The sequence below is a fragment of the Clarias gariepinus genome, chromosome 24 (genome assembly GCF_024256425.1).
Source record: "Clarias gariepinus isolate MV-2021 ecotype Netherlands chromosome 24, CGAR_prim_01v2, whole genome shotgun sequence".
Classification (NCBI taxonomy): Eukaryota; Metazoa; Chordata; class Actinopteri; order Siluriformes; family Clariidae; genus Clarias; species Clarias gariepinus.
In genome coordinates, this window is record NC_071123.1 from 3,334,536 (window position 1) to 3,360,689 (window position 26,154).

The following is a 26,154-nucleotide window of genomic DNA, read 5'->3' on the forward strand; positions in this document are numbered from 1 at the left end:
ATAAGCTTAAAGTAAGCTTTTTCACTTTGTAAATAAGAATATAATGGGACCATTTAAAAAGAAAATCACCATGGTGCCTCTTATTTTTTAAGACCCACTTGAAAAGAACTTTTAACATACACTCAGTTTAATATAATTATAGTTTATAACTATTACTTTTAAATGTTCACAGTCAAGAGCCAAGATTTTTTTTCCCAGATCAGAAGTGTTCAAGCAAAGACAAACACACAGCAAGTCATTTTGTATCAAACATTTATTTCCATGAGTTTGCGGTAGAAACGCTCTACATTCGCCAGATTTAAATAAATAACTTGAGTTTGTGAACATTGATGTTTTTCCCCAGGACCCAACACACCCACTAAATTCTAACCCCTTCCCACCCACCCTGCCCGAACCCACCCAAATCCACAGAACTCCTCTCCAACTGCCTGAGAACAGCAGCAAGCCTCAATCCAGGCTGATTAAATCTCCACCTCGGTGAAGAGCAACAACTCTTGATGTGCTCAAAGTCCTTTTCAGAAGTAATTTGTGATTTTATGCTTGCCCCACCTGTTTATACCTTCGCCTCACAATTGTCCATCAACTATGTACATCTGTCCTGTTTTTTTTTTTTTTTTTTCTTTTTTCTCAATCCAGAGAGGGTAAGGGCATATCAGGAGAGCTGAAAGGAAAAAAAAGAAAAGAAAAAAAACCCAGCTTGAAAAATGGAATCAGGCAGCAACCTACAACTCGTCCTTCTCATCTTCACCACCCTCTTCTGGTGGTGGTCCGCCTGCGCTACCGTACAGCTTGCTGATGATCGGCTGGACGATTTCTTCCAGCTCTTTCTTCTTAGCTTGGAAGTCTTCGATTTCAGCATCCTGGTGCGACTCGAGCCACTCAATCTTTTCCTCCACTGCTTTTTCGATGGTCTCCTTGTCTTCAGAGGACAGTTTGCCACCCAGCTTCTCCTTGTCTCCTACCTGGTTCTTGAGCGAGTAGGCGTAGCTCTCAAGCTCGTTCCGGGAGTCGATGCGCTCCTTCAGCTTCTTGTCTTCATCCGCAAAGCGCTCAGCGTCGTTCACCATGCGCTCAATGTCTTCGGGCGTTAACCGGTTCTGGTCATTAGTGATGGTGATCTTGTTCTTGTTGCCCGTGCCCTTATCTTCAGCCGTGACCCTTAGGATGCCGTTGACGTCAATTTCAAATGTGACCTCGATTTGTGGAACGCCACGGGGTGCTGGAGGGATGCCTGTTAGGTCAAAGGTGCCCAGGAGGTGGTTGTCTTTGGTCAGTGGACGTTCACCTGGAAAAAGGAGGAGAAAAAGACCGGAATCATCAATAAACAGCTCAGGCTGATTAAAATTATTTCCATAACCAACATCGCACATGATAATATTTTTTTGTTTTACAATCCTATCTTACCTTCATAAACTTTAATGGTGACAGTTGGCTGGTTGTCAGAAGCTGTGGAGAAGATCTGAGACTTCTTGGTGGGCACGACAGTGTTCCTAGGGATGAGTTTGGTCATCACACCTCCAACAGTCTCGATACCAAGAGTCAGAGGGCACACGTCCAAAAGCACAATGTTTCCTGTGAACGTGATCGATCATCATTAGCTTAATCGTACTTTTTTTAAACTTAAAAGGTGTCACAACTTTTGAGGACTTTTTCCAAATCTCACCTGTATCTTCCTCTCCTGAGAGAACTCCAGCCTGCACAGCAGCTCCGTAAGCCACGGCCTCATCAGGGTTGATGCCCCTTGACGGCTCTTTGCCATTGAAGAACTCCTTCACCAGCTGCTGGATCTTTGGGATACGAGTAGATCCGCCCACAAGGACGATCTCATGGATGTCAGACTTCTTCAGGTCAGAATCTTCCAGGACTTTCTGCACGGGTTTCATGGTGGAGCGGAATAGATCCTGTGAAAGAAGATAACATACATAAATGTTAAAGGTGAATTCAAAGCAAGCTGAATAAAATATGACTTGTGGAGACCAGAGAAAGGTCTTACCATGTTGAGCTCTTCAAACTTGGCACGGGTCAGGGTCTCTGAGAAGTCCTCACCCTCGAAGAAGGACTCAATCTCAATTCGGGCCTGGTGCTGAGAGGACAGGGCCCTCTTGGCCTTCTCCACCTCACGACGCAGCTTCTGGACGGCGCGGACATCCTTGCGGACGTCCTTTCCGGTCTTTTTCTTGTACAGCTTGATGAAGTGATCCATGACACGCTGGTCGAAGTCTTCACCTCCAAGGTGAGTGTCTCCATTGGTAGCCACCACTTCGAAGACACCGTTATCGATGGTCAGCAGGGAGACATCGAAGGTACCACCACCGAGGTCAAACACCAGGATGTTCTTCTCGCCGTCCTTTTTGTCCAGACCATAGGCGATGGCAGCAGCGGTTCTGCATGAACAGTAACAGAAGTCTAAGCAATTGTGTCATCATACAATAAATTCAAATACAAGAATTTTTTTTTTAAGGATCAGGGCTTACGGCTCATTGATGATTCTCATCACGTTTAGGCCGGCGATAGTACCGGCATCCTTGGTGGCTTGACGCTGAGCATCATTGAAGTAGGCAGGGACTGTAACCACAGCATGCGTCACCTACAAAAAAAATAATAATAAAAAGGGGGCCATTAGTATCATATACTATTCAGTGTTATACAAACATGTTTTACAAAAACAAAAAAAAAAATCTTAAAAACATACCGGCTTTCCCAAGTAAGCCTCTGCAGTTTCCTTCATCTTAGTAAGCACCATGGCGGAGATCTCCTCAGGAGCAAAAGTCTTCAACTGCCCAGCACCAACCTCTACCTGAATATGGGGCTTGGTCTTCTTCTCAAGAACCTGGAAGGGTTTAAAAAAATAATAATTAAAAACGTTACTTAAGCCCCAGTATTCTCTACAAACCTCTTTTTACCTGATAACATTGATAACCAATAAACACTCACTTTGAATGGCAGATACTTGATGTCCTGCTGCACGGAGGAGTCACCCCATGTACGCCCGATCAGCCTCTTGGCGTCAAAGATGGTGTTCTCTGGGTTGGACGTGAGCTGGTTTTTTGCGGCATCTCCGATCAGACGCTCGCCCTCGCTGGTAAAGGCCACATAGGATGGAGTGATGCGGTTACCTTGGTCGTTGGCGATGATCTCAACTCGGCCGTTCTTGAAGACACCGACACTGGACAGAGGGAAAAAAGACATTTTAGATACAGCTGAGCTTAGAAATTAATGAATGATGGAATGCAATGAGGACCTCGCTGCATGCTCACCAGGAGTATGTGGTGCCAAGGTCAATGCCCACCACAGTGCCGACATTTTCCTTCTTGTCATCATCATCGGCGTACACGCAGCCGACCACCACCAGAAACAGGCCCAGTAATCTCATATTGGTACCAGTACCTGACTTGACTCTGTAAAACACATAGGAATTTGATTAGACTAGAAATCAAAGCAGGTGCCGCCCTGAAGTCACGTGGGTTTAGCCATAAAAGAGATTTTATTATTTTAAAAAAAAATGAATGAACAATTAATTGTTATAAACACATTTATGTAGAATAACAAACTCAGACAAGTAAGCAACAAAAAAAATACCCAAAGCAAAACAGAAGATGCAAAAGCCATTTGCATTGCAAAGCTAACAGGCTAACTGCACGCTTATAGAAACTAGCATGTTAGCACGTATGCCTAATTAACATAGCTATAAATAGTACTTGCAATTGAAATGTTTCAATTAATTAAAAACGATCGACATGCTTGTTAATGAACAGGGTAATTTTTATCATATTTAGACTTAAGCTAAGCTAAGCTACTAGCTTGCTAGCAAGCCCTTAGCAGCTATGGAAAAAGCTAGAATGTGCGCGAGACCACCTGGATGCCGCTTTAACAATTTGTCATTTTTTAACACAAATGATATTAAATTATGATAAAAGCACACAAAATTAACGTTCAAACAAGCAAAAAAATTGTCTAACGCTGTCTAATACGCCAACAATTCACCGACTTTATTATTTCTCCCACAGTTTAATATAATAATACGCATGCCTTGCGTTTCTAACAACCTAAAACAAAATAGTAAATACAAAAATCTTACCCTAAATGTTGGAGAAGATAAACCGGAGTAATGAGAATGCGTTAACGGCGCTGTCGCTCGAACTCTCTGGAAGGATGTTTCTGTACACTATGACTTACTCTGTTCTCTTCGCTTCGCTGTGTGAAATGAAACAGGGTGAATGACGGCGCCTGTATATAAGCTGTCACTGCTTTCCCGTCGTGGAGGCTCGCCATTGGTCCACGGGCATCTCGTTGGAAGACGCTGATTGGCTGAGACCGGCACGCTGGCCTTTCCTCATTGGCACACGTACCGGCGTATGTGATGTAACAGAAAAGCAATTCCTCGTGCTGTGATTGGACAGCGGGTGTGCCATTTTCTTAAATATCCGGAAGATGAGTTTACTGTAAAAACCGCTACGTATGAACAAAAAACAGGAAATCTGTGGTTTAGATGTCAAATATTATTATCATATAATATATATATATATATATATATATATATATATATATATACATACATACATCTACACAATTTGTTTGTGTTTGTGTACCTTGTATACTTGTGTGCCTCAGCAAGAAGTTGAAACCTAGCTGTACAAACCTTTGTTGAGGTTTCCAGAGGTGAGGAGAGGTTTCTAGAGGTTTGTCATTGTCTCGAAACCTCTACAAAAGTTTGTACCATTAGGTTTCTACTTCAGAAGTCTGTAGAGGGTTCTTGACATGTGGTGAGGTACAACGCGTGTGTATATGTGTATGTAGGTGTTTTAGATAGATATGATGACACAGTGTCTTAGTGGTTAGCGCTGTCGCCTTGCACCTCCACATTCCAGAAACATGCAGATCAAGCTAAATTGCTCGTAGTGCGTGAATGTTGACTCAAGATCCTACCATGGTCATAAAATGGGAATAAGTATAATGCTCACCATTGGCTTTCACAGTCCTTAGTTGGACTACAGAGATTCATCAATGGATGGATGATATGGATAGATTAAAATTTGAAGGGTTTTCGACATATGAACGAACAAACGAACCGAACCAAACACCGGCTAAGTTGCGCGTACATCAGGGAGCCATTCAAACCTTGTTTGCATCAGTGGAACGCCAAGTGAAGTTAACTAATTTTCCTATGTACATAAGGACCTTTTCTTTTTTCAGTCAGGTCAGCGAAGGCAAAAGAGTCAACATTTGAAAATTTTTCACACGTTTAATAATCTCTCTTTATTTCAGATTTTTACTTCATTCCTTCAAAAAAATAAATATAACATTTAAAAAAGACATGTAAATGTATAGTGTTTTAATACTGTTTGAAAATGGTAATATTGGTAATATTTTGTGTGGCTGGAACGGATCGTCTGCTATTACATTATTTCCTATGGGACAATTTGTATCACAATACAAATCTTCGTCTTATGAACTTGCCTCATGAACGAATTTATTTCGCATGCCGAGGTTCTACTCTAGGTATATATATATAGCCCGCCTACGTTCATGGCGGATAACAACATTGCATCCACCCTGTTCTTGCTCCCTTGTACTTTAACCAGTTTGTTTCCTGGAAAGCAGCCATACGAGAACAAAGATTCAATTCTGATGAAGTGAAGACAGCATTGCATTTGTGGCTCGCAGATCAGTCTAAAACATGACAACTACAGAGGGAATGCGAAAGCTTGTTGACAGATGGAAAAAGTCACAAAAGTGGATTAACATCGACTTGCAGAGAATAAACACAGTATTACTTTTATGCACAAGGCAACATATATGAGAACACATCATTTGTTTTGAGCCAATCAGATTTAGAACATAAAACTATATATTTGCAGTGTCCCTAAATCCATTATGATGTGATCTGATATGATTTGATTTAATACCCTTGAATTGATGCATGATTTATATGAATGACTATGTGCATGAGGACTATTTTAAATATCAGAGCTACAAACCAATTTTCCACCAGGAAAAAAGTTCTAATTACAAGATCTTTCTCGATTTGTATTTCTTTGTACACTGTAAAACAATGCTGAAGGCGCCCAGAATATCTTATTTGAGCAGTTGATGTTGAGATGTGTCTGCTACTTATGCTCTATAAAGCCTTTATAACAGTTTTAATCTGTGGATTGTCGCTCTTATTTGATGATTGAGGTTGGTAAAGCTAAATTAAGTTTTGGTTTACATTCACATATACACTTATCATGTTATACTGTTAGTGATCCGCAATCAATAAAATCCACCTCAGCGCACTGATGCAACAAAACAGAAACTGTGATTGCGGGTTACATCAGATATTTACATCAGCCAGAGGTTCCCTGATTATGACTCATTTATCTTCAAAATGATTCATATATCAAGGGCTTTCCTTACTATTAGATATATTTGTTATGTCTGAGTATTTAGTTGATGGCTCATAAGTAAAAGCATGTCTGATGAATGTAAAGTCATAAAAGTGTAATTATTTGTATAGTATTTCTCGGTGGTCATCACTCTAAATTTGGCTGCCTCTTTATCCTGATCAGGGTCTCGAGGGGTCCAGAGTTTATCCTACAGAACACTGGCACCTTTATAGTATCAGATTTAAAATTAGGATATTCTTCCAAAAGAAAACACAATAAAGGAAGTACAGTAGGAGCACAAAGTTGTTTAATAGTAATAGAGAATCAAAATTAAATTAAATTAGATTAGATTTTATTATCACTGAGCGGAGAACAGGTACTGTACAAAACAAAAAGAAATTTTGCAGAGTTTTAGGAAATTAGGTCGTACCACAAATATTTCACATTCACACAGATATTAAGAAGTAAGATTTATGGCATTTTTTCTTGTAGTTGTGAGATTTAAATATTCCAACATCTGTTATAACAGCCCATGTGTGACAGATTTGTGACCAAGGAAATGCTAATGTATTAGTATAAGTGTGTCAGTACCTAAGTAAAAAAAAACTTATGCTAGGTTTATTAAACCCTAGCATGCCAAAGCATACTAAAGTGTACTTGCAATCAGTCTAATGACTAGTATGCTTGTACTGTAGTTTGCTGATTTGGAACAACTAATTTTTTACTAAGTGCATTTAAGTTGTAATTTAATTGTACAAAAGCACAGTTTTAAGTGTATTAAGTAAACTTTTGTGTGCCAAAGTGGAAAAACTTTAAGTATACTTAGTACGCTTAAAGTATATGGCTGTGTGTACTAACGTACATACTGTACTTGACAGTAATTTATAAAAATTAAAGTATATTTCAAATGTATTATAAGTACATCACAGCAAATTTTACTGTGTAACATATACATGAGTAATAAATCATAAATATATTCCTATTGCAGCAGCAGCATGCTGTTATACTTCTGGTAATTACTAATACTAAAAAAATACACTGTGTGTGTAATACAAATATACTTTATTATATCATACAGTACACACAGTCTTCTATACTACTGTATTACAAATAAGTTACCAGTACACCAAAGGTCTTTTGGATAATTTACAAATACTGAATGCATTTTCTAGACCATAATATGTTTTTGAAACACATTACATCAATTATTATTATTCATGAGATTTAATTTGCAGAAGGTTCCAAATAAACAGTACAATAGTTTTTGGTTCAACAAGACGTCAGGTTGTCTCACAGACAAAAATCCACACACATCCAGTTTGTGTGTGTGGACATGTACGTTCTTCTGCGCTTAAGTTCGTCCTACAGTCCAAAGACGTGTTGTTGGCTGATTAGCGTTTTCCATAATTGCCTGTTCTGCTGTGTATGTATGTGTGTTGTGTGTGTGTGTGTGTTTATTCTCTAAAATGCTTCCATACCGGCTCTTTTTGATAAAGTAAAATAAAATTATAGAAGTAGCCATTGATTTCTGCCCTAATCACTGTACACTCTTATTCTTAGATTTCCACATATTGGTATAATCAAAATAGTATTTTTTCATTAGGGTTGAGCGATCAACTTATACCGTGCAACATATGCAGGGTGTGTAAAAGTATCTAGGCATTAACAATTGGTAATAAAGTTTATATTTCTAATACAAATTAATTGAAATAAATTGAACATGTACAGTACTTGATTACACAGGGGAAATAAAAGTAAATCTTAAAATTTCAACATAGGCACCAACCAGTTGCGTCAACCAGTTTCCCTAAATGGCAGGGGATGGAATGCACGTTCTTTTAAAGGAAGTTGTTCGGGATATTGATGAGAACCTCCTGAATCTGTGCCTTTGGGTTACTGTCTGTGTAGTGTTTTGTGTTCACTGGGGTCCGCTGCGTGATGTCCGGGTGTATTCCCATCTCACGCAGAATAGGATCCCGTTACCGTTTGCTGTAAATAAACACATAGTTTAATGTTCATTTGAAAAAAAGCTTTGTCTGTTACGCTCTTACACTGAATTCCCATATTCTCAATCTCACTTAAAAAAAAAAAGAGGATTTGAAAATCGCTTGCTGGTGAAATTAATAGCATTAATAAGCGGACATGATACATTTCTCCCAAGACGGACACAAAAGACTGTGATAGCGATCGCACGGATACTGAAGACTATAACTCTAACAATGTAAAAGCAATGAATATTTGTGTGAAGGATGGAAGCTGTTTATTGTTATCTGTTTTTGATCCCCCTCTTATCTGCGGGGCTTAAGGCAGATTTTGAAAATCCATTAATACCTTGATGAATAAGAGCTTCTGACTTGTATGATTACAAGGGATTTGTTGTGGAAAAGAATAGGGACGTATAATAGCCGGCGTGCGGTACGAGGGACGCTGTCTTTTAGTGATAAGGTGTGCTCAAGCTACTCGTTTATGCCAATCATGACGTTTAACATCTTGCGGTTTAGGCCATGAACCAGGTAAATCACACCAGGGTGTGTGATGCACATACAAACACACTATCCTTTTGAAGCACCATGGTCACTTCTGATGTCTGTTATAGCCTCAATGAATCAAAGCCTCTAATGCCAGGCAGGTTATCCTTCTTCTAAAACCCCAACAAGAAGGATTTCTCAGGGCCTCTGCACCTCTCATTTGATACAGTGAAATCTGATTTCATTTCAGGCCAAAGCCAGATTAGCTGAATGTCCTGTTCTGGCTAACACCTTCACAAAACTGCCCAGATTAAATGGGATTTTTTTTTTTTCTTTAGCCACTTTATACTTTTTTTGTGCTTTCTGTATAGAGGGATTATGTTTTGTTTCCTTTCTTTAATCTATCGAGTAAATGAGAGGTTTGACATGAAGCAGAGAGAGAGAGAGAGAGAGGGAGGGAAAAGGATTTAGTTTTATATGAAAGTCTGCTTCTTTGCCATCCCGGAGCAGAGGAGCTGAGCCGACCATGGAGATGGAAGAAGCTCAGGTGGAGAAGAAGATGTTCGCCTTCAGCATTGACAGCATCCTGAGCAGGACGTTTGAGAGAAGCGACGAGAGTAAAGCCAGCACAGGGTCCGACTCACGACTCTCCACGAAGGACGGTCCGGACCCGGAGTCAGGAGCGAGCACGAATCCAGTCGATCCTCTTCATCACGTCTGTGTGTGCTGCTGTTACTGCTCACACTGTGGAGAGATGCTCCAGGCTGATTACCTGCCTGCTATGTGTAAGACTCGCTGTTTAATTCTGATTATCTCATCTTAGATTAGTTATACTCATTTCCACTTTACACATAATAGAGGAATTATAATTTTAATCTTTAACGCTTGTCAACTATTTAAATACCCACTACGTTTATAAGAAGAAGATGATTTAAGATGATTTAAGTGTAAAACCACAGCATGCACTAATGTCTGTGTCAGGTTAGTCAATGTTAAATGGCTTTAAACGTGATTCAATAATAAAAAAAAAAGATCAAGAGTTCAAAGGCATTAAAGTTATTTTTATCAGTGAATGTTGTTATTTTATTTCTGTTTAATATGATACATCGCCGTCTAAAATACAATGATATCTATTTGATGAAGACGTAAGATTAGTTTAAGTGACTGAAGAGGTGACTGCAGTTTAACAAACTGGCATGCTGTGATAGGAAAGTCATCAACAACGGAGTGGTATGATTCAATGGACCTTGTCACAAAACAGCTTTACAGAAACAAAAAGAAATTAAAGGGAGGAAATATATGAGTCATAAAGATCAGATGATGTCCCTGATGATCAAGCCGAGGGTGACGGTGCTGAGGGAAAAACTTCCTGAGATGGCAGTAGGAAGAAACCTGGAGAGGAACCGGACTCAACAGGGAACCCATCCTCATCTGGGTGATAACGGATAGCAGGGATTGATCTGCAGTCATACTGTGTGTTAAGAGGCTGGAAGTTCATTATACTGTATCAGGAGATGTGTTTAAATTAAATATGGAGTCCACTTTCAGTATTTGAGGCTCTGGTACAAATGTATACCTAATAAAAGAGAAAATTCAGTCCTTGAGCGACTGTATTCAAAAGTCATCCAAGACCATCTTCATGCTCAAGTGGAACCATCCATAGTCACCACAAGGGGCAGAAGAATCATATGAATGTGATGCTGAATATTTACTTATATAAATAATTGTCAGAAAATTTTGCCATATCAATGATTTTTTAAAAGTATTCTTTTGTTAAATAATTACGGTTTTATTTGTTCATCATAAGCCTTAGACTCTGCACCTTACCACGTAAATGATAATGTTTAAAATTCCAAAAAATGTAAAAATGATTATTTATTATTATTATTATTATTATTATTATTATTATTTTCCATGAACGCTTTCTGATAGTAACATATTTCCATAATCATAAATAGTTAAAGGTTCTACAAGAGGAAAAAAACTAAGTATTTTACTTTCCATCTGATGTAAAAGAAAACTAAACATTACTTTATCATTGGAAGAATGACTCAAAAACCGTCCAAAACATACACATGTGCTTGTGTTCCGTTTTCAGCCTGTCAGTTTGCCTGGAGCAAGAGAGCTCTGTCTGAGACAAGCCTGGCAGGAGAAGGTCAGAGGAGAGAGAGCTTCGGTCAGATCCAGAAGCGGATCCGGCGTCACCGCACCATCTTCACCGAGGAGCAGCTAGACGCTCTGGAGGAGCTGTTTGTGCAGAACCAGTATCCGGACATACACACGCGTGAGCAGCTCGCAGAGAGGACTCACCTGAGAGAGGAGAGGGTCGAGGTGAGAGCTGTGTACAAAAAAACTATTTAAAAAAATCTGGAACTGGTTATTGATCAGGAAACTGTGATTAATTAGTGTGATGAACCTTTAGGTGTGGTTCAAAAATCGTCGAGCGAAGTGGCGAAGACAGAAGAGACTACAGTTCAGTCTTCATGGACAGGATGAGTGGAAAAATGTCCTGCATGGTGATTGAAAGACTTTCATACTGGTATTAATTTTAGTTAAAAGATTTGTTTCCCCATAGTGTTTAGGAAAAAAAAAACAATGTAGCACTACCTTATAATATATATGACACTATATGACAAAAAGTATGTGCACCCATGATTTTCACACCCATATGTGGTTCTTCTTCTTCTTCAAACTATTTCTATAAAGTTAGAAGCACGCAGTAGCATTTTATAATAGTGTCTATGTATTGCTGTAGGATTCGAGTGTCCTCCCTGCACAGAGCCCTGACTGGACTCAAACCCACTGAACCGTCATCTTTGGACTGTTAAACTGGAACTGGAGTCTCTTCGACACCCCAACACCAGTACCTGATCTCACTAATGCTCTTACAAGCACAAATCCCCACAGCTATGCTCTAAAAATCTAGTGAAAAGCCTTCCCAGAAGAATGCATTATTTATATTATAGTTTATATTATATCATATTATATTAATGTTTATTATAACAGCAAACAAGCATAAACAGGCGTGATGGCCAATGGGGGCACATACTTTTGGCTATTGCAAGATATTTACAAGAACTAAATCAATTCCAGGAAGTTATAATGAAATGTAGTTGTACACTGAAAGAACAGCACAGAAATATTAAGAAAAATGTATGGTGAATAATTTTAATATTTTAAATCCCATTTAAAAAGGGAAATGAAACTTTTGTACGAAAATAGTTTTTATTTGTTATTTTTGTTTAATCTTGTGGACCATTTTTAGTAATTGTCATAGATAATAAAGGAATGTGAGTTTAAAAAAAAGCATGCTACTGTAATTGTCTGGTTAATATAAAATAAATGTATTTGTCTTTATTTCTTTTTTCTCAAGACAATGCAAACATTTGCATATTCCTATTGAGAAATCTTCTACATTGAGTTTGGCTCATTAGTGATTATTTTTACATTCTAAAGTTATTTCAAAGTTCATTTATTTATTCATCTTCTACACTGCTGATCCTAGACTAGGTTAAGGGAAGTCTGGAGCCTATCCCAAGGCAGGGTACACTCTGGACAGGGTTTAAATCCATCACAAGGCACGCATGCACACGCACACTATGGGCAATTTAAGAACGCCTATTAACCTAGTCTGTTAATAACCAGAGTAACCGGAGGAAACCCACCAAGCACGGAGAGAACAAACTCTATGCACACAGACCCTGACATGGGATCTACACATTCGACCCTGGATGTGTGAGGCCACAAAGTTTTTTTTTTAAATATATGATTAATACAGTATTATTTCTTGGTTACAATATATTACTCTGTGGTTATAGTAAATGAAGACTTGCAAATTAAGTCATGAAGCATAAAGATATGAGATGTTTTAATTTTAACAGATGGGAGTCACCAGGGCCCCGATACAATATTATCACGATACATAGATGCTGATTTTGATTTGGATCACGATTCTGTGTCATGATATTTTTCCCCCCAGATTTTATTACAATTGTAAACAGTGTATGAATAGTTCCAGTGCACCACCTGTAGGATCATAAAGGAACTGCACCCTACGTCAAACGTAAACACATATAAATAAAAAATAATAATAATAGATTTTGCAGTCAGTGTGGCAATTCATGTATACATCTCTGAATCGATTATTATCCTCACCACTAATTTACCCATAAAATTCATAAACTTTTTTCCTCTTTTGTACTTCCTGTGTGATATATGTAAAATTTTACAAGTATTATTGTATAATAATAATAATAAATATACAATAAATAATAATAATTATTAAAAAATATTATTTATTATTATAGAAAATTTTATTATTATGCTTATTATTATACATTTATTTTACTTTAATATGTATTATTATATTTAGATAATAACAAAAAAAATATAATAAGAATAGTGTTATTACTGTTTTATTATACAATTATTATTGTTGTAATTATTATTATTATTATTATTATTATACATTTATTTTTAGTATAGGCTAATACTTATTATTATGTTTTAATTTTGCTTTTATTTTATAATATCAATAAGAATATTGTTATTATTATTATTATTATTAATATTATACTATTATTATTATTATTATTATTATTATTATTATTAATAATAATATTATTATCATTATTATACAGTATTACAAATGTCTTATGTTTACTTGGCACCAGTTTTAAGCCTGATTGCTCCGGCAGAGGAGAGAGTTTAAATAGCGGATTATTTTCTTTATAGGCTCCCTACCTAGGCAACGAAAGACGGTTGACTCGAACCTTTCACTCTCCCTAGTGTACACATAATCTTAAACGAAACCGTTTGGGATTAAGCCGCTAAGTTTCACGCAGGGTAGCCGGCTCAGTGTGAATGCTAGTTCAGCTCACAACGCCAACAGTAAGTACAGAATTCCTTCACTATGGATGTTTTTAGCGAATTTATTAATTTATTAAAATTAACCAACGGATATATTTCTTTCCAGTCCTGCGTAACGTTAGCATGAACTGTCATGTCATCATTCGACACCCATAGATATGTATTTGTGTTGTTGTTAGCCGGTGTACCTGGCTAGTTTCAGCTAGTTGACTTTCTTGCTAATTTGTTGTTGTTGTTGTGGTGGTGGTTACATGGCTCTAAGAGTTAACTGTGTACAAACAATGATATAAAATAGGGTTAGAAAGAAAAATAGGGTTACTTTCGTTTCATTGAAAGTGAGAGAGCTGTGAGAGAGCTGAGAGCTAACATGTGTTTGTGTCCTCAGACAAACATGAGTGACATTAGACAATGATTTAATCTGTCTGTGTTCATCTATCTATCTATCTATCTATCTATCTATCTATCTATTTGTCGGGTTCTCTGACTGTTTATCTTTCTATCTGTCTGTCTGACTATTTCTATCTGTTTATCTGTTTGTCTGCTGTCTTTTTATCTCTGCCTATCTGTCTTTATCAGTCTGTCTATCTACCAGGTTGTCTGTCTGACTGTTTATCTATCTATCTATCTATCTATCTATCTATCTATCTATTTGTCGGGTTCTCTGACTGTTTATCTTTTTGACTGTTTGTGTGTGATCTGTCTGTATCAGTCTGTCTATCTATCAATCTATACTCTATCTATCTGTCAGTTGTCTGTCTGACTGTTTATCTATCTATCTATCTATCTATCTATCTTAGTTTGCGGCTGCGGGTGCCAGGCGGGGTGTTTGCTCAGGGTAGCCAGTAGGCATCATCATCATCATCATTATCATCATCATCAACTTTTTATCATAGGCTTCCTGTTAGAGCAGGCTTAGGTCACAGGCAACGATCAGCTCTTATGTCATACTGTGGCCATGTCACAGGCATTCCTCACCAAATGTAACTGGGACGTCAGGCCGAGCTGATCAGCTACTAACACCCAAGATCAAAGTGCGGGAGTATCTACAGCTAAGCCGTTCACAATAGGCATCCCAAAACATTGGAACTGAGTAAGGAGCGGCACAGAGTTGACCACACGCTCCATTCGGAGGTAATGTTAGCACGCAGGCGTCAGAATCTGCACACGGACAGAGACGCGGGTAACCTCGAGTACGGGGGTTCTCACACTTAATATTCAAAGGTCCGAAATCTAATTTATATCAAAGGTCAAAGGTTCGGAACACTATGACACTAATGACACTATTTGAGTGTAATCAGATGCTTAAACCAACATGCGTCAAGTGTCAGAAAGATGAAAAAATTCGTCCAACGTTTACCATTACAAAGTTTACAGGTGTTTAAGGAAAAAATTTACCTGTTAGAGAAAAATCTTCATAAAATCTTTCATGCCTAAACAAACTGTATAAACCAGTAAAACAAACTGATCCTGATAGAAAACACAAGAAGATACTAGAATATCAAAATTAATTTTAAGTAAAAGTTACATGGCTCTAAAAGCCTGTTCAAATGTCAAGCCTAAAAAAAATGTATAAATCGCAAGTTTTCTCCTATTTTTTTTTTTAAAACCATGAACACATGACCTGCAGTGCACTTGCCGCATTGTGAAAAGTTGGCATGTTTTATCTGACTGCGGCGTGGACACACAGAGAAAACATATGAGCATCACAACGATTTGGCTCGCTATCATGAGTGCTTATCACACATTTTCATTTAAAATAACACTGTTGAGCACGCAAAGGAGGCAATGTGCCTAAACCTTGACCTTAAAAATACAGTGGGGCAAAAAAGTATTTAGTCAGCCACCAAAATGAACTTATTTACAAATTATCGTGGAAAATAAGTATTCTTCTTCTAAAACGTTTTCTGTAAGTCTTCACAAGGTTTTCACACACTCTTGCTGGTATTTTGGTTCATTCCTCCATGCAGATCTTCTCTAGAGCAGTGATGTTTTGGGGCTGTCGCTGGGCAACACAGACTTTCAACTTCCTTTAAAGATTTTCTCATCTGACCATATGACATTCTCCCAATTCTCTTCTGGATCATCCAAATGCTCTCTAGCAAACTTCAGACGGGCCTGGACATGTACTGGCTTAAGCAGGAGGACACGTCTGGCACTGCAGGATTTGAGTCCCTGGCGGCGCAGTGTGTTACTGATGGTAGCCTTTATTATTTTGGTCCCAGCTCTCTGCAGGTCATTTACTAGGTCCCTCCTCGTGTGGTTCTGGGATTTTTGCTCACAGTTCTTGTGATCATTTTGGGTGAGATCTTGCGTGGAGCCCCAGATCGAGGGAGATTATCAGTGGTCTTGTATGTCTTCCATTTCTAATAATTGCTCCCACTGTTGATTTCTTCACACCTACCTATTGCAGATTCAGTCTTCCCAGACTGGTGCAGGTCTACAATTTTTTTTCTGGTGTCTTTTGACAGCTATTTGGTCTTGGCCATAGTGGAGTATGACTGTTTGAGGTTGTGGACAGGTGTCTTTTATACTGATAACGAGTTCAAACAGGAACGAGTGGAGGACAGAGGAGCCTCCTAAAGAAGAAGTTACAGGTCTGTGAGGGCCGGAAACCTTACCTTGGAATTTACTAATTAATTCATTAAAAATCCTACAATGTGATTTTCTGGATTTTTTTTCTTATTTTATCTCTTATAGTTGAGGTGTACTATACACAGTTAGACCCAGAAATATTTGGACAGTGACACAAGTTTTGTTATTTTAGCTGTTTATGAAAACATATTCAGGATACAATTATATAATCAATGTGGGCTTAAAGTGCAGACTCTCAGCTGTAATTTGAGAGTATTCACATCCAAATTGGAGCAAGGGTGCAGGAATTACAGCTCTTCAAGAGGAGCCGCCTCTTTTTCAACAAATCAAAAGTAATTGGACAATTGACTCAGAAGGCAAAAAAAAAAAAAACAAGGCTGCATGGGCTCTTCCCTCGTTAACCTGTCATCAATTAAGCAGTTAAAAGGTCTGGAGTTGATTCCAGGTGTAGCGTTTGCATTTGGAAACTGTTGCTGTGAACACACAACATGCGGTTAAAGGAGCTCTCAAAGGAGGTGAAACAGACTATCCTGAGGCTGAAAAAAAAGAAAAAAATCATCAGAGAGATAGCAGAAATGTTAAGAGGGGCCAAATCAACAGTTTGGTACATTCTGAGAGAAACAGAGTGCGCTGGTGAGCTTGGGAACTCAAAAAGGCCTGGACGTCCACGGAAGATAACAGTGGTGGATGATCGCAGAATTGTTTCCCCTTCATAACATCCACTCAAGTGAAGAACACTCTCCAGGAAGTAGGTGTAGCAGTATATAAGTCTACCATAAAGTAGAGGCTTCATGAGAGTAAATCCAAAGGATTCACCACAAGGTGGAAACCATTAATCAGCCTCAAAAATAGAAAGTTTGGAGAAGACTTGGAACAGCTCATGATCCAAAGCACACCACATTTTCTGTAAAACATGGTGGAGGCAGAGTGATGGAATGGGCATGCATGGCTTCCAGTGGCACTGGGTCACTTGTGTTTATTGATGATGTGACAAAAGACAGAAGCAGCCGGATGAATTTGGAAGCGTATGGGGATATACTTTCTGCTCAGATTCAGCCGAATGCAGCAAAGTTGATTGGACGGCGTTTCACAGTACAGATGAACAATGATCCAAATCATACTGCAAAAGCAACCCAGGCGTTTTTAAAGCAAAGAAGTGGCCGAGTCAATCACCAGATCTCCACCCAATCGAGCAAGCATTTTTACTTGCTCAAGACAAAACGTAAGGCAGAAAGACCCACAAACAAGCAACAACCGAAGACAGCTGCAGTAAAGGCCTGGCAAAGCATCACAAAGAAGGAAACCCAGCGTTTGGTGATGTCCATGGGTTCCAGACTTCAGGCAGTCATTGCCTGCTAAGGATTCTCAACCAAATATTGAAAGTTTTACTTAGGGTTATGTTTATTTGTCTAATTACTTTTGAGCCCCTGAAATGAGGAGTATAAAAATACCTACAATTCCTACATGTTTAATTGTATATTTCTGAGACCTTTGCATGACAATTACATGACATTTATGCAAAGAGTCAGTTTTTGCGGTGTTGGCCCTTCTTTTTCAGAACCTCTGAAATTCCACTGGGCATGCTCTCAATCAACTTCTGGGCCAAATCCTGACTGAAAGCAACCCATTCTTTCATAATCACTACTTGGAGTTTGTTAGAATTAGTGGGTTTTTCTCCAGCCTTGTGCTTGTCAACATTACCACCTGAGTTAACAAGACGATTACTGAAATGATCTCAGCAGGTCCTTTAATGACAGCAATGAAATCAATGAAATGCAGTGGAAAGGTTTTTTCGGGATTAAGTTAATTTTCATGGCAAAGAAGGACTCTGCAATTCATCTGATCACTCTTCATAACATTCTGGAATATATGCAAATTGCTATTATAAAAACTTAAGCAGCAACTTTTCCAATTTCCAATATTTATGTAATTCTCAAAACTTTTGGCCACGACTGTGCACTTTATTACACTGTATAATTGCAACCTTAATTAGAGGTGGGCTGGGTCTGGACTGACCTGTCGTGGACTTACCCGTTTTTTGGTTTGTTTGCCTGACTGTCTGTCTGTGTGTCTGTGTGTGTGTGTGTCTATCTCTTTCTGTTTCTCTCTCTTACTGTCCTGTTGTTTGTCTGTCTGTTTGTCTCTGTCCATCTGTCTGTTTCTCTGTCTTACTGTCCTGTTGTTTGCCTGTCTGTCTGTTGTTGCTCTAAATGTATAAAAAAAAAAATTTAATTCACTGTTTTAGATGTTGCACTCCTGTTTTTACAGTATTCTGTACAATAATAGCGAAGGCTTTTTCTTATTAGTTTTCTCATCATCTGTTTACCAACAGGTTACTCTCTCTCTCTTTTTACCTGGCTGTCTATATTTCTGCCTATCTCCTTGTGTATCTGTGTCTCCAACTTTATGTATGTGTCCCTATTATTATCGATCTGTTTATGTACTTGTATTAAAAAAACACTTTAAATCTTTTTTCTCCTTCCTCTTCTTACAAGGTGTCATGTATCGGTCAAACTCCGGCTCCTCTCGGAGAGCAAGTATGAATTCATCGAAGATGTCTGGTCCACGTAAAGCCAAAGGCCTGAAGGACATCAGGATCAGTGAAGAAGTTAAAATTGCGGTGAACCTTGCGCTCGAGAGGTTTCAGTACAGCGACGAGAGAGGTGTGTTCACCTGAAAAGGAACTGAATTTTTTTTTTTTTCTTTTTTTCTCCTTCTGGAGATTGGCTTCAGCTGAGTTTTAGATGTTGTTAAAAGTGCAATCAGTGAATTTTCATGTAATATTTGTGCATTACTGTACATACAGGTTTGTATTGTATATTTGTCCTCTGTATATACACGTAGAAATGGAGTTTCCTTCTTCGCTGACGAGCACAGAGAGAGCGTTCGTACATCGCCTCGCACAATCCCTGGGGTACATTTCAAAAAGCAAAGGGTAAGTGGATATACAGTACACCTGAAGGATATGCACCCATCTTTATTAAAACTTAACCGAATGTTCTCATTGCAGTAAAGGGTTACAGCGCTTCCTCACCTTATGGAAGAAGGACCGTCCAGAATCGTCACAGTCCGTTATGACTTTCAGTCTTACCCAAAATTCCAAGCATGTGATTCAAAACCTGCTGCAAGGGTTCCCGATTACTAGTAAAGAGCGCACTGATCTGCTCCAGGGCTCTGAGAGAGACCTCGCCGTTTCGCCGGAGGCTCACGGTAATTACGTATTCAACATCAGCTACTGTTTTGTGAAAATAAATAAATAAAAATAGAAATAAATAAAAATTTGCTTTGTGTATATATAATATACTGTTTGCAAGTGTATTATGTATATAATGAATATTATTTTCAATCACAGGTAGTCCCCAAATTACGAAAACATGCGGGAGAAATGTCGGCCTCACTGGTTTTAATAAATCAGTCCATGAGCACGATTATGGAAAAATGTCTATCCTGTAAAGCTGTCCTGACGGTCAGTTATTCTAATTTCGTAAAAATCCTCAACAAGTTCACAGTCCCATAAAGTAGAAAACAGCTCTGAGACAAAATGGCATCTGGGATTCCCCACACGATTTAAAAGCACAGAGACAACATTGTTACATTTGATGTGTGAGAATCGTTTTCTTAGGCGCAGTTACAGCTTTTGGCCTCACGATGTGTGGGGAAAGGGGACAGAGTTTTAGTTAGGTGGATTGTTATGCTTAACATTTATTCGTGTCAACGACTCACTTTGTCGGACTTAGGAAACAAATCCGACTTAAGAACGTGCTCCCGGAATGGAACTTGTTCGTAAGTCGGGGACTACCTGTATTTAACGGGTATTAAATTATTTATCAATTAATAAATTGAAGAGGGTTTCACATTGACGTTTTTTTTTTTTCTTACCTCAGGTAACGGGCGAGACAAGAACAGGACAAGCGGGCGTCTGAGTAACGGCATCCCTCAGGTCCCTGAGTGTAGAAGTCCATCTGAGCTGGATTATTTTCGGAGAACACTGCCTGTCTACGAGCGGCAGGATGAGATTGTGACGACCATCAGTGAGAACCAGGTGGTGCTTGTAGTGGGTGAAACGGGTTCAGGAAAAACCACTCAGGTGAGCCCGTGTGAATCCTGGATGAGGAGGATTCGATTCATCACTTTATAGTCAGATTAAACATCTGACAAAGAATAAGATATTCACATGTAAGTGCGCTCCCTAGATTCCCCAGTTCCTCCTGGACGACTGCAACCGAAGGGGAATTCCCTGTCGCATCTTCTGTACGCAGCCCAGGAGGCTGGCGACCATCGCTGTGGCGGAGAGAGTAGTGGCAGAGAGAGGAGAGCGCCTGGGCCAGACCGTCGGCTACCACATCCGCCTGGAGAGCAAGTATGACGACGAAGCACACAGTGTCTGTAGGAGGAATAAATAATCTATGCATCGTCATCCATCTAGCACATGTAGTACCACCCGACCATCTACATCTGCATTTTTCTTATAGTAAAATACCCTTTCACAGTGCCCAGATTCCCACATTCAGGATATCTTACCATCCTACCAAATATTTCCTCTCATTTCAACCAAATTCAAATCTCACCTTAAGACCCATTTATTCAGAAGCGCTTATTCTACATGATCGATATCAGGCTGCACTCAAATCTCCAATTAAATTTCATTTTGAATAGTCATTTGTTTTTAAATGTCTTAAATTATGACTCTGTCTCTTGTTTGATTTAATATTGTTTTAATCACTTACTACTCAACATTATCTTAATTAATCTCATCTTGTTTTATCTTTTATCTGGTCTCGGGTGACCAGAAAGGTGCCAATATAAATAATTTGCATTATTATTATTATTATTATTATTATTATTATTTAATCCATTCCTCCATCCATCCACACAACTTTTCCCAATTTAAAACATGTCTTTATCCATCCATCTATCAATCTTAATCGGATAATGTTACAATTATAATTTCAATATTTCATTTTATCCTTAAAAAATAAAAAACTAGGTCTGTATTCTATAGTTATAGGGCCCCTTAACCCTAATGCCAAAACTATTACTCTATTATGGTTGAGTACCATCTGTACCTCTCATCCATCCACACACCTTTTTTTTTTTTTTAAAATGTCTGTCCATACATCCATCTATTTCTTTTAGACCATTTATCAATTCATTTATTTAATTCAGGATGTCTATCCATCCACTTAGGCATCTCCCGTTTTTTTTTAATTCATATATACATTCATCCATCCACCCAAATAATTTCTCATTTGATCCATTCCTCCATTCATTCACACAACCTTTCTTATTTAAAACATGTCTTTATCCTATCATTCATTCATTCATCCATTTTTTTTAGACCATTTATTCATCTCATTCAGGTTGTCCATTCACTTATATATTTCCTCTGATTTAATCCATTAATCTATCTACCCCACCTTTTTCATTTATCCTTTTCCTTCCTAAGCAAAGAAAAAAAAAAAACTAAAACAGACTAAAAAAAAACCTTCACTAAGCATTAATAATATTATTCAACATCTGAGTCTGATTTAAACATATGGCTGTTGTGATTGTTGTGTTGGAAGGCTTTAACGGACAAGTTTCACAGATGATAAAATTTGGTTCCTTTGTCCAGAGTTTCTCCGAAGACCTTACTGACTTTTTGCACAAGCGGCGTGCTGCTCAGAACACTGATGGCTGGTGATTCTGTCCTCTCCAAGGTCACACACATCATCGTGGTAAGCTCACATTTTAGATTATTTCATGTTCCTATTTAACCATCGAGACAAGGCCTCACCCATTTGTTCCTATTTCATGGGTGTGCCGTTGATAGCGATTTAGTCATTCAGATAAGAAGCTGATGGTAACAGTAATACAATAATGAAGTCATTTTCAGTGAGTGTCTCTCTCTCTTTTTTTTTGTCCTCCCATTTAAGAGAGTTTATTTTATAAGTGTAAAATATCTTTTTTGACAGATTTGATTGTCAGTTGTAACACATTAAATTTAACATCACGAAATTCCCTTAATGGCAAACTCGCTATTTTGAATGTTCACCTGCTTCCCGTTTTTCAGGACGAGGTCCACGAGCGGGACGGCCTGACTGATTTCCTCCTGACCAAGTTACGGGACATACTGCAGAAGATGCCTTCTTTGAGGCTTATTCTCTCCAGCGCCGCCCTCGATGTAAATCTCTTCATCAGATACTTCGGCCATTGCCCGATTATTTACAGTGAGTGAAATAAATGCATTTAAATGCAAATTCAAAAGATTTTTTTGTAGAGTAAATACTGTCCCAAGCCGCCTTTTTCTCCACGGTTAGTTATTTGTGTTCTCTCTACAGTACTAAAAAATGTATACAGTTATTATTCTTTATAGTTATTATATGTTCAAATTTATGTTACAAAATTAGTAAATTATAATGTTGTTAATAGTTTAGTGTTAAAAGGCATGTAAAATTATATTTTGCCAGGAAAAAATTGCAAAGGATATTTGCAGTTTTCTGTAAAATTGCGGTTTTTTTTGTTGTTGTTTTTTTTACAAACTATTACTAAATAGGTTTTAAGGAAAAATCCGCAAACAACCCAGGCCGCGAATTCTAAACCGCGACTTCACAAGACTTGACAAACTTTGTTTTTTTAAGTTTGTATGTCCTTTAGCAAGTTTCTCCTAAAGCAGACATTTTTTGTAGCCATCATGAAAGCTTCTGGTAGAATGCTGGCTGGATGTTTGACCACTCTTCTTTAAAAGCATTGGTTTCTTGGCATGGATCTGTACAGTCCACAGTTTTTTTCATATAAATCAACCTCCAAAAGCTTAACGTTATAAGATTATTCCTCCACTTGTCCAATGCACCAGTGACCTCAGCACAACAGCTTCCAATCACAACGCTTTACTCCTCCAAACATACCTCATTTCCTTCAAAAGTCTTTGTCTATGAGATAGAGTAGTGTCACTAAATTGACACTGGTGATCCAGCAGGCCCGTCCTAGGTGGTTCCTGGGTCATCTCTGACCATCTGAATTTCTTTTTAGTCAAAAGTAAGAGTTCCAAACTTTGACAAAGCTGCTTCATCTCCCAGAAACCTCTACTTACCTACAGTTGTTTAAACTGATCTTGGAATCTGCAGGTATCCAGTGAATGCTGTCAAACAAACCATGTTTATGTTGGACAGAGAAGTGACCAGCAATCGATGACACCAACAGGAAGTTGAGATACATTGGGCTTGGCACATTAAAAGGCACTTTCAGCAACACAGAATTATTTAATTAAGAATGATTTTTGATTTCTTCAGTACGTCAAATTGTATAATTTGACGTAGAATCATTCTGTACAAAACAAAAGCCCAGTTTAAAAATATAGTTGCAAGCAACGTTAAGTGGGCCCAAACACCTTGCGCCATCGCCTTCCAGGTGCACCACACAACCTGTGTGATTTTTAAACATGGTTTTAAAATACCCTTATGATTTTAGAATAGGGGAAAATTTATGTGAAGACTCTCAAAAAGCTCAAAATTACATTATGATGTCCAAATTCTCAGGCTTCCTAAAAGCAGCGGATTTCATGTTTTCATTTCTGTGTGCTGATTGTCACCTGTCTTTCACCTCTGAAAAGCCCCAGATGCTGGAATATATATATATATATATAGGATTATATATATATATATATATATATATATATATATATATATATATATATATAATCCTTAGGAAAACAACATAGATAACATAGGGCTGATGTCTTAGTGCTTGGCCCTTAAATATCATCAAAAGCCCAATATTTCCGGAATATTTACATTCTTGTTGAGTGTGTTTAAACCTTCGACAGTGACACTAATAAAGCAGGTATGAAGTTTCACCAGGCGTGGTGAACCTGTTGCACAAACTTGCGTCCAGTACACTCCCATGTTAGTCATCATGGCTTTTGTCCCATGAGGATTATATCTGACCTGCTGCTTTAGCCGGGATATAAATAAACGTGTCTATCTTCTGAAGAAGCTTCCTCTGACACCTTACCTACGATATAAACATATTGTATAGATCATCTCTTTCTTTAGACACTATATACTCAAATTATTCTCAAGGATCTCCCTTCCTCATCCAAACCCTTTAAACCTCCTGGGAACTAAAAACCTGCCGGTGGGATCACTTGCATAATTTTTTTTTTTTTTTCCTGAACTTAAAATGTAATTTTACAGTAATACATCGTTTGAATCTGTAAAGGGTCTACTTTAATTTGTGTATGCTCACAACACCAACATTGTTGTGTTTTTATAAAAATGAAGGAAATAAACAGGGTGCGCTTTCAGCCGTCTCGATCAAATATTCTCAGGTTATGTAGTCTGTATGAAACCAAGGAGAGGGTCAGTCTTTCTCCCACTTCATAATCTGATAATGACCTGAGACGGGACACACCCACACAATTCTTAAGTGCATAATATACAGGTGTCCACATACTGTTTGGTACATGATTTGATGCCATGTATTTTTGTTCTTTTTGAAGTCAAGGGACGTCCCTTTGATGTCAAACCACTTTTCCTGGAGGACATTCTGCGGACCACTGGTTACACAAACAAGGAGATGGCCAAATATAAGGCGGACATGCAAAAAGGTGAGTTACACCCTTGTTTTTGTGCAAGTAACATCAGCAGAAAAAAGTTTCCTTCTTTTTCATGACTTTGATTTAGAAGCTGTTCTGTATAGAAAAAGGCCACATGCAGTACGGTACATTTTGATATAGTATGCCCCAATATATTTTGTACTGAAACGAAAAAGACGAACAATGTTCGCATTGTTGTCATCAATGAGTGTATTTCTCCTGAAAAAACGAACAAACACACACACTATTACCGTGTTGATTTACCACGGTATGCGTAATGTAAGTGTTCGAATTGTGTGTGCATCGCCTCATTTATATCGCTCAGATTCTCAAACATACTCCGGAACAAAGTCTGTTGCAGACTCCTGCAATAAGACACGACTTGCTAGCATAATGGTGACACAACACAACTCCCTATTCACTACTGGGAGCACATACGGGTCAAAAGTTTGGGATCACTTGCAAATTTCTTTGTGTTTATTTTCTACATTCAAACTATGAAATAACACACATGGCATTAGGTAATTAAGTAACTTCAACAATAACAGTCAGTTGTTATTTTAAGACATTGAGGCTTTCTGGAACGGTCCTCACAAGAACAGTATTGTGTCAGGTGTATTTAAAAAACCCATCAAGCTCCATGATGAAACTGTCTCTCATGAAGACCTTCCCAGGAAAGTGAGACCAAAACTGACCTCTAATGCAGAGGAGAAGTTCATTTAGAGTCATTTAGTTTGCTATGCCATCAACATGATAAATGCTTTATCTCCCTGTGTGTGTGTGATTTGTGCAGAAGTTAAGCAGCAGACGTCTCTAACAGAGTGGTGCAAGGTCCAAGCAGACGTATCCCCGCCAGCGTCTCAGAAGAACCGGCAGTCTGCCGGCATCCAGCAGGAAGCTGACCTTCTAGACAGCGGAGGGGACAGTGTCTATAGCCAGATGGTAATTTCTTTAGCAAGCGCCGTTCCTTTGGGACGACGGCGCGTGATATTGATATCAGCCAGTAAATTTATGTGGCGTTTAAGAAAGAAAATGCATAAATAAAATGCCTTCTGCCTTCGCTTCCAGGGTGAGAAAGACGTGGCCTCGCTGGAGCCGTGGCTGCTGAAGGAAATGGATGCGTGCATCTCGAGCATCTTTTTGCAGCAGGACGCCGATGCGTTTATGCAGCTTTTTAACCTAATTGTCAGCGAGAACATCAGCGGTATGGTACTCACAGATTGGATCTCGCACTTTAATCAAAGTCAAACACTTACCGTGGGCATGTCATGGTAAGGTGTGTGTG

General features: G+C 38.5%; 3 protein-coding genes across 5 annotated transcripts in view; 2 read left to right on the forward strand and 1 right to left on the reverse strand.

Annotated features, from left to right (window-relative positions):
* Positions 1 to 235: 235 nt before the first annotated feature.
* Positions 236 to 4,207, reverse strand: hspa5 (heat shock protein 5). The gene is made up of 9 exons (XM_053485868.1): positions 4,079 to 4,207; positions 3,258 to 3,398; positions 2,935 to 3,166; positions 2,693 to 2,830; positions 2,475 to 2,587; positions 1,994 to 2,384; positions 1,664 to 1,901; positions 1,405 to 1,572; positions 236 to 1,285 (listed from the first exon to the last, which is right to left on the reverse strand). The coding sequence occupies exons 2-9, from the start codon at positions 3,371 to 3,373 to the stop codon at positions 723 to 725; spliced, it is 1,959 nt and encodes a 652-aa protein (XP_053341843.1). The 5' UTR covers positions 3,374 to 3,398; positions 4,079 to 4,207; the 3' UTR covers positions 236 to 722.
* A 5,152-nt stretch (positions 4,208 to 9,359) lies between these two features.
* On the forward strand, positions 9,360 to 11,357 carry LOC128511795 (homeobox protein goosecoid-2). The gene is made up of 3 exons (XM_053484781.1): positions 9,360 to 9,618; positions 10,932 to 11,164; positions 11,256 to 11,357. The coding sequence occupies exons 1-3, from the start codon at positions 9,360 to 9,362 to the stop codon at positions 11,355 to 11,357; spliced, it is 594 nt and encodes a 197-aa protein (XP_053340756.1).
* A 2,310-nt stretch (positions 11,358 to 13,667) lies between these two features.
* The window catches only part of LOC128512442 (3'-5' RNA helicase YTHDC2), a 29,574-nt gene continuing 17,087 nt past the window's right edge, over positions 13,668 to 26,154 (forward strand). The window contains exons 1-11 of one of the 3 annotated variants that reach the window (XM_053485715.1): positions 13,668 to 13,723; positions 18,790 to 18,957; positions 19,139 to 19,229; positions 19,305 to 19,504; positions 20,179 to 20,381; positions 20,488 to 20,654; positions 21,909 to 22,011; positions 22,347 to 22,503; positions 24,774 to 24,881; positions 25,663 to 25,811; positions 25,938 to 26,073. In XM_053485715.1, the coding sequence (XP_053341690.1) occupies positions 18,795 to 18,957; positions 19,139 to 19,229; positions 19,305 to 19,504; positions 20,179 to 20,381; positions 20,488 to 20,654; positions 21,909 to 22,011; positions 22,347 to 22,503; positions 24,774 to 24,881; positions 25,663 to 25,811; positions 25,938 to 26,073 (1,477 nt within the window). In that variant the 5' untranslated portion in view covers positions 13,668 to 13,723; positions 18,790 to 18,794. Of the gene's footprint in view, positions 13,724 to 14,768; positions 14,834 to 18,789; positions 18,958 to 19,138; positions 19,230 to 19,304; positions 19,505 to 20,178; positions 20,382 to 20,487; positions 20,655 to 21,908; positions 22,012 to 22,346; positions 22,504 to 24,773; positions 24,882 to 25,662; positions 25,812 to 25,937; positions 26,074 to 26,154 lie in introns of those variants that run through there. The other 2 variants (XM_053485716.1, XM_053485714.1) reach the window with 2 other exon arrangements.

Excerpts from the sequence above, each read along its gene's own strand:
- LOC128511795 (XM_053484781.1), top strand. The coding sequence starts at position 9,360 with ATGGAGATGGAAGAAGCTCAGGTGGAGAAGAAGATGTTCGCCTTCAGC. Across the intron at positions 9,619-10,931 it reads TGATTACCTGCCTGCTATGT|CCTGTCAGTTTGCCTGGAGC; the intron begins GTAAGACTCGCT and ends TTCCGTTTTCAG. Across the intron at positions 11,165-11,255 it reads TGAGAGAGGAGAGGGTCGAG|GTGTGGTTCAAAAATCGTCG; the intron begins GTGAGAGCTGTG and ends ATGAACCTTTAG.
- hspa5 (XM_053485868.1), bottom strand. The coding sequence starts at position 3,373 with ATGAGATTACTGGGCCTGTTTCTGGTGGTGGTCGGCTGCGTGTACGCC. Across the intron at positions 2,831-2,934 it reads TCAAGTATCTGCCATTCAAA|GTTCTTGAGAAGAAGACCAA; the intron begins GTGAGTGTTTAT and ends AAACCCTTCCAG. Across the intron at positions 2,385-2,474 it reads ATGAGAATCATCAATGAGCC|AACCGCTGCTGCCATCGCCT; the intron begins GTAAGCCCTGAT and ends CTGTTCATGCAG.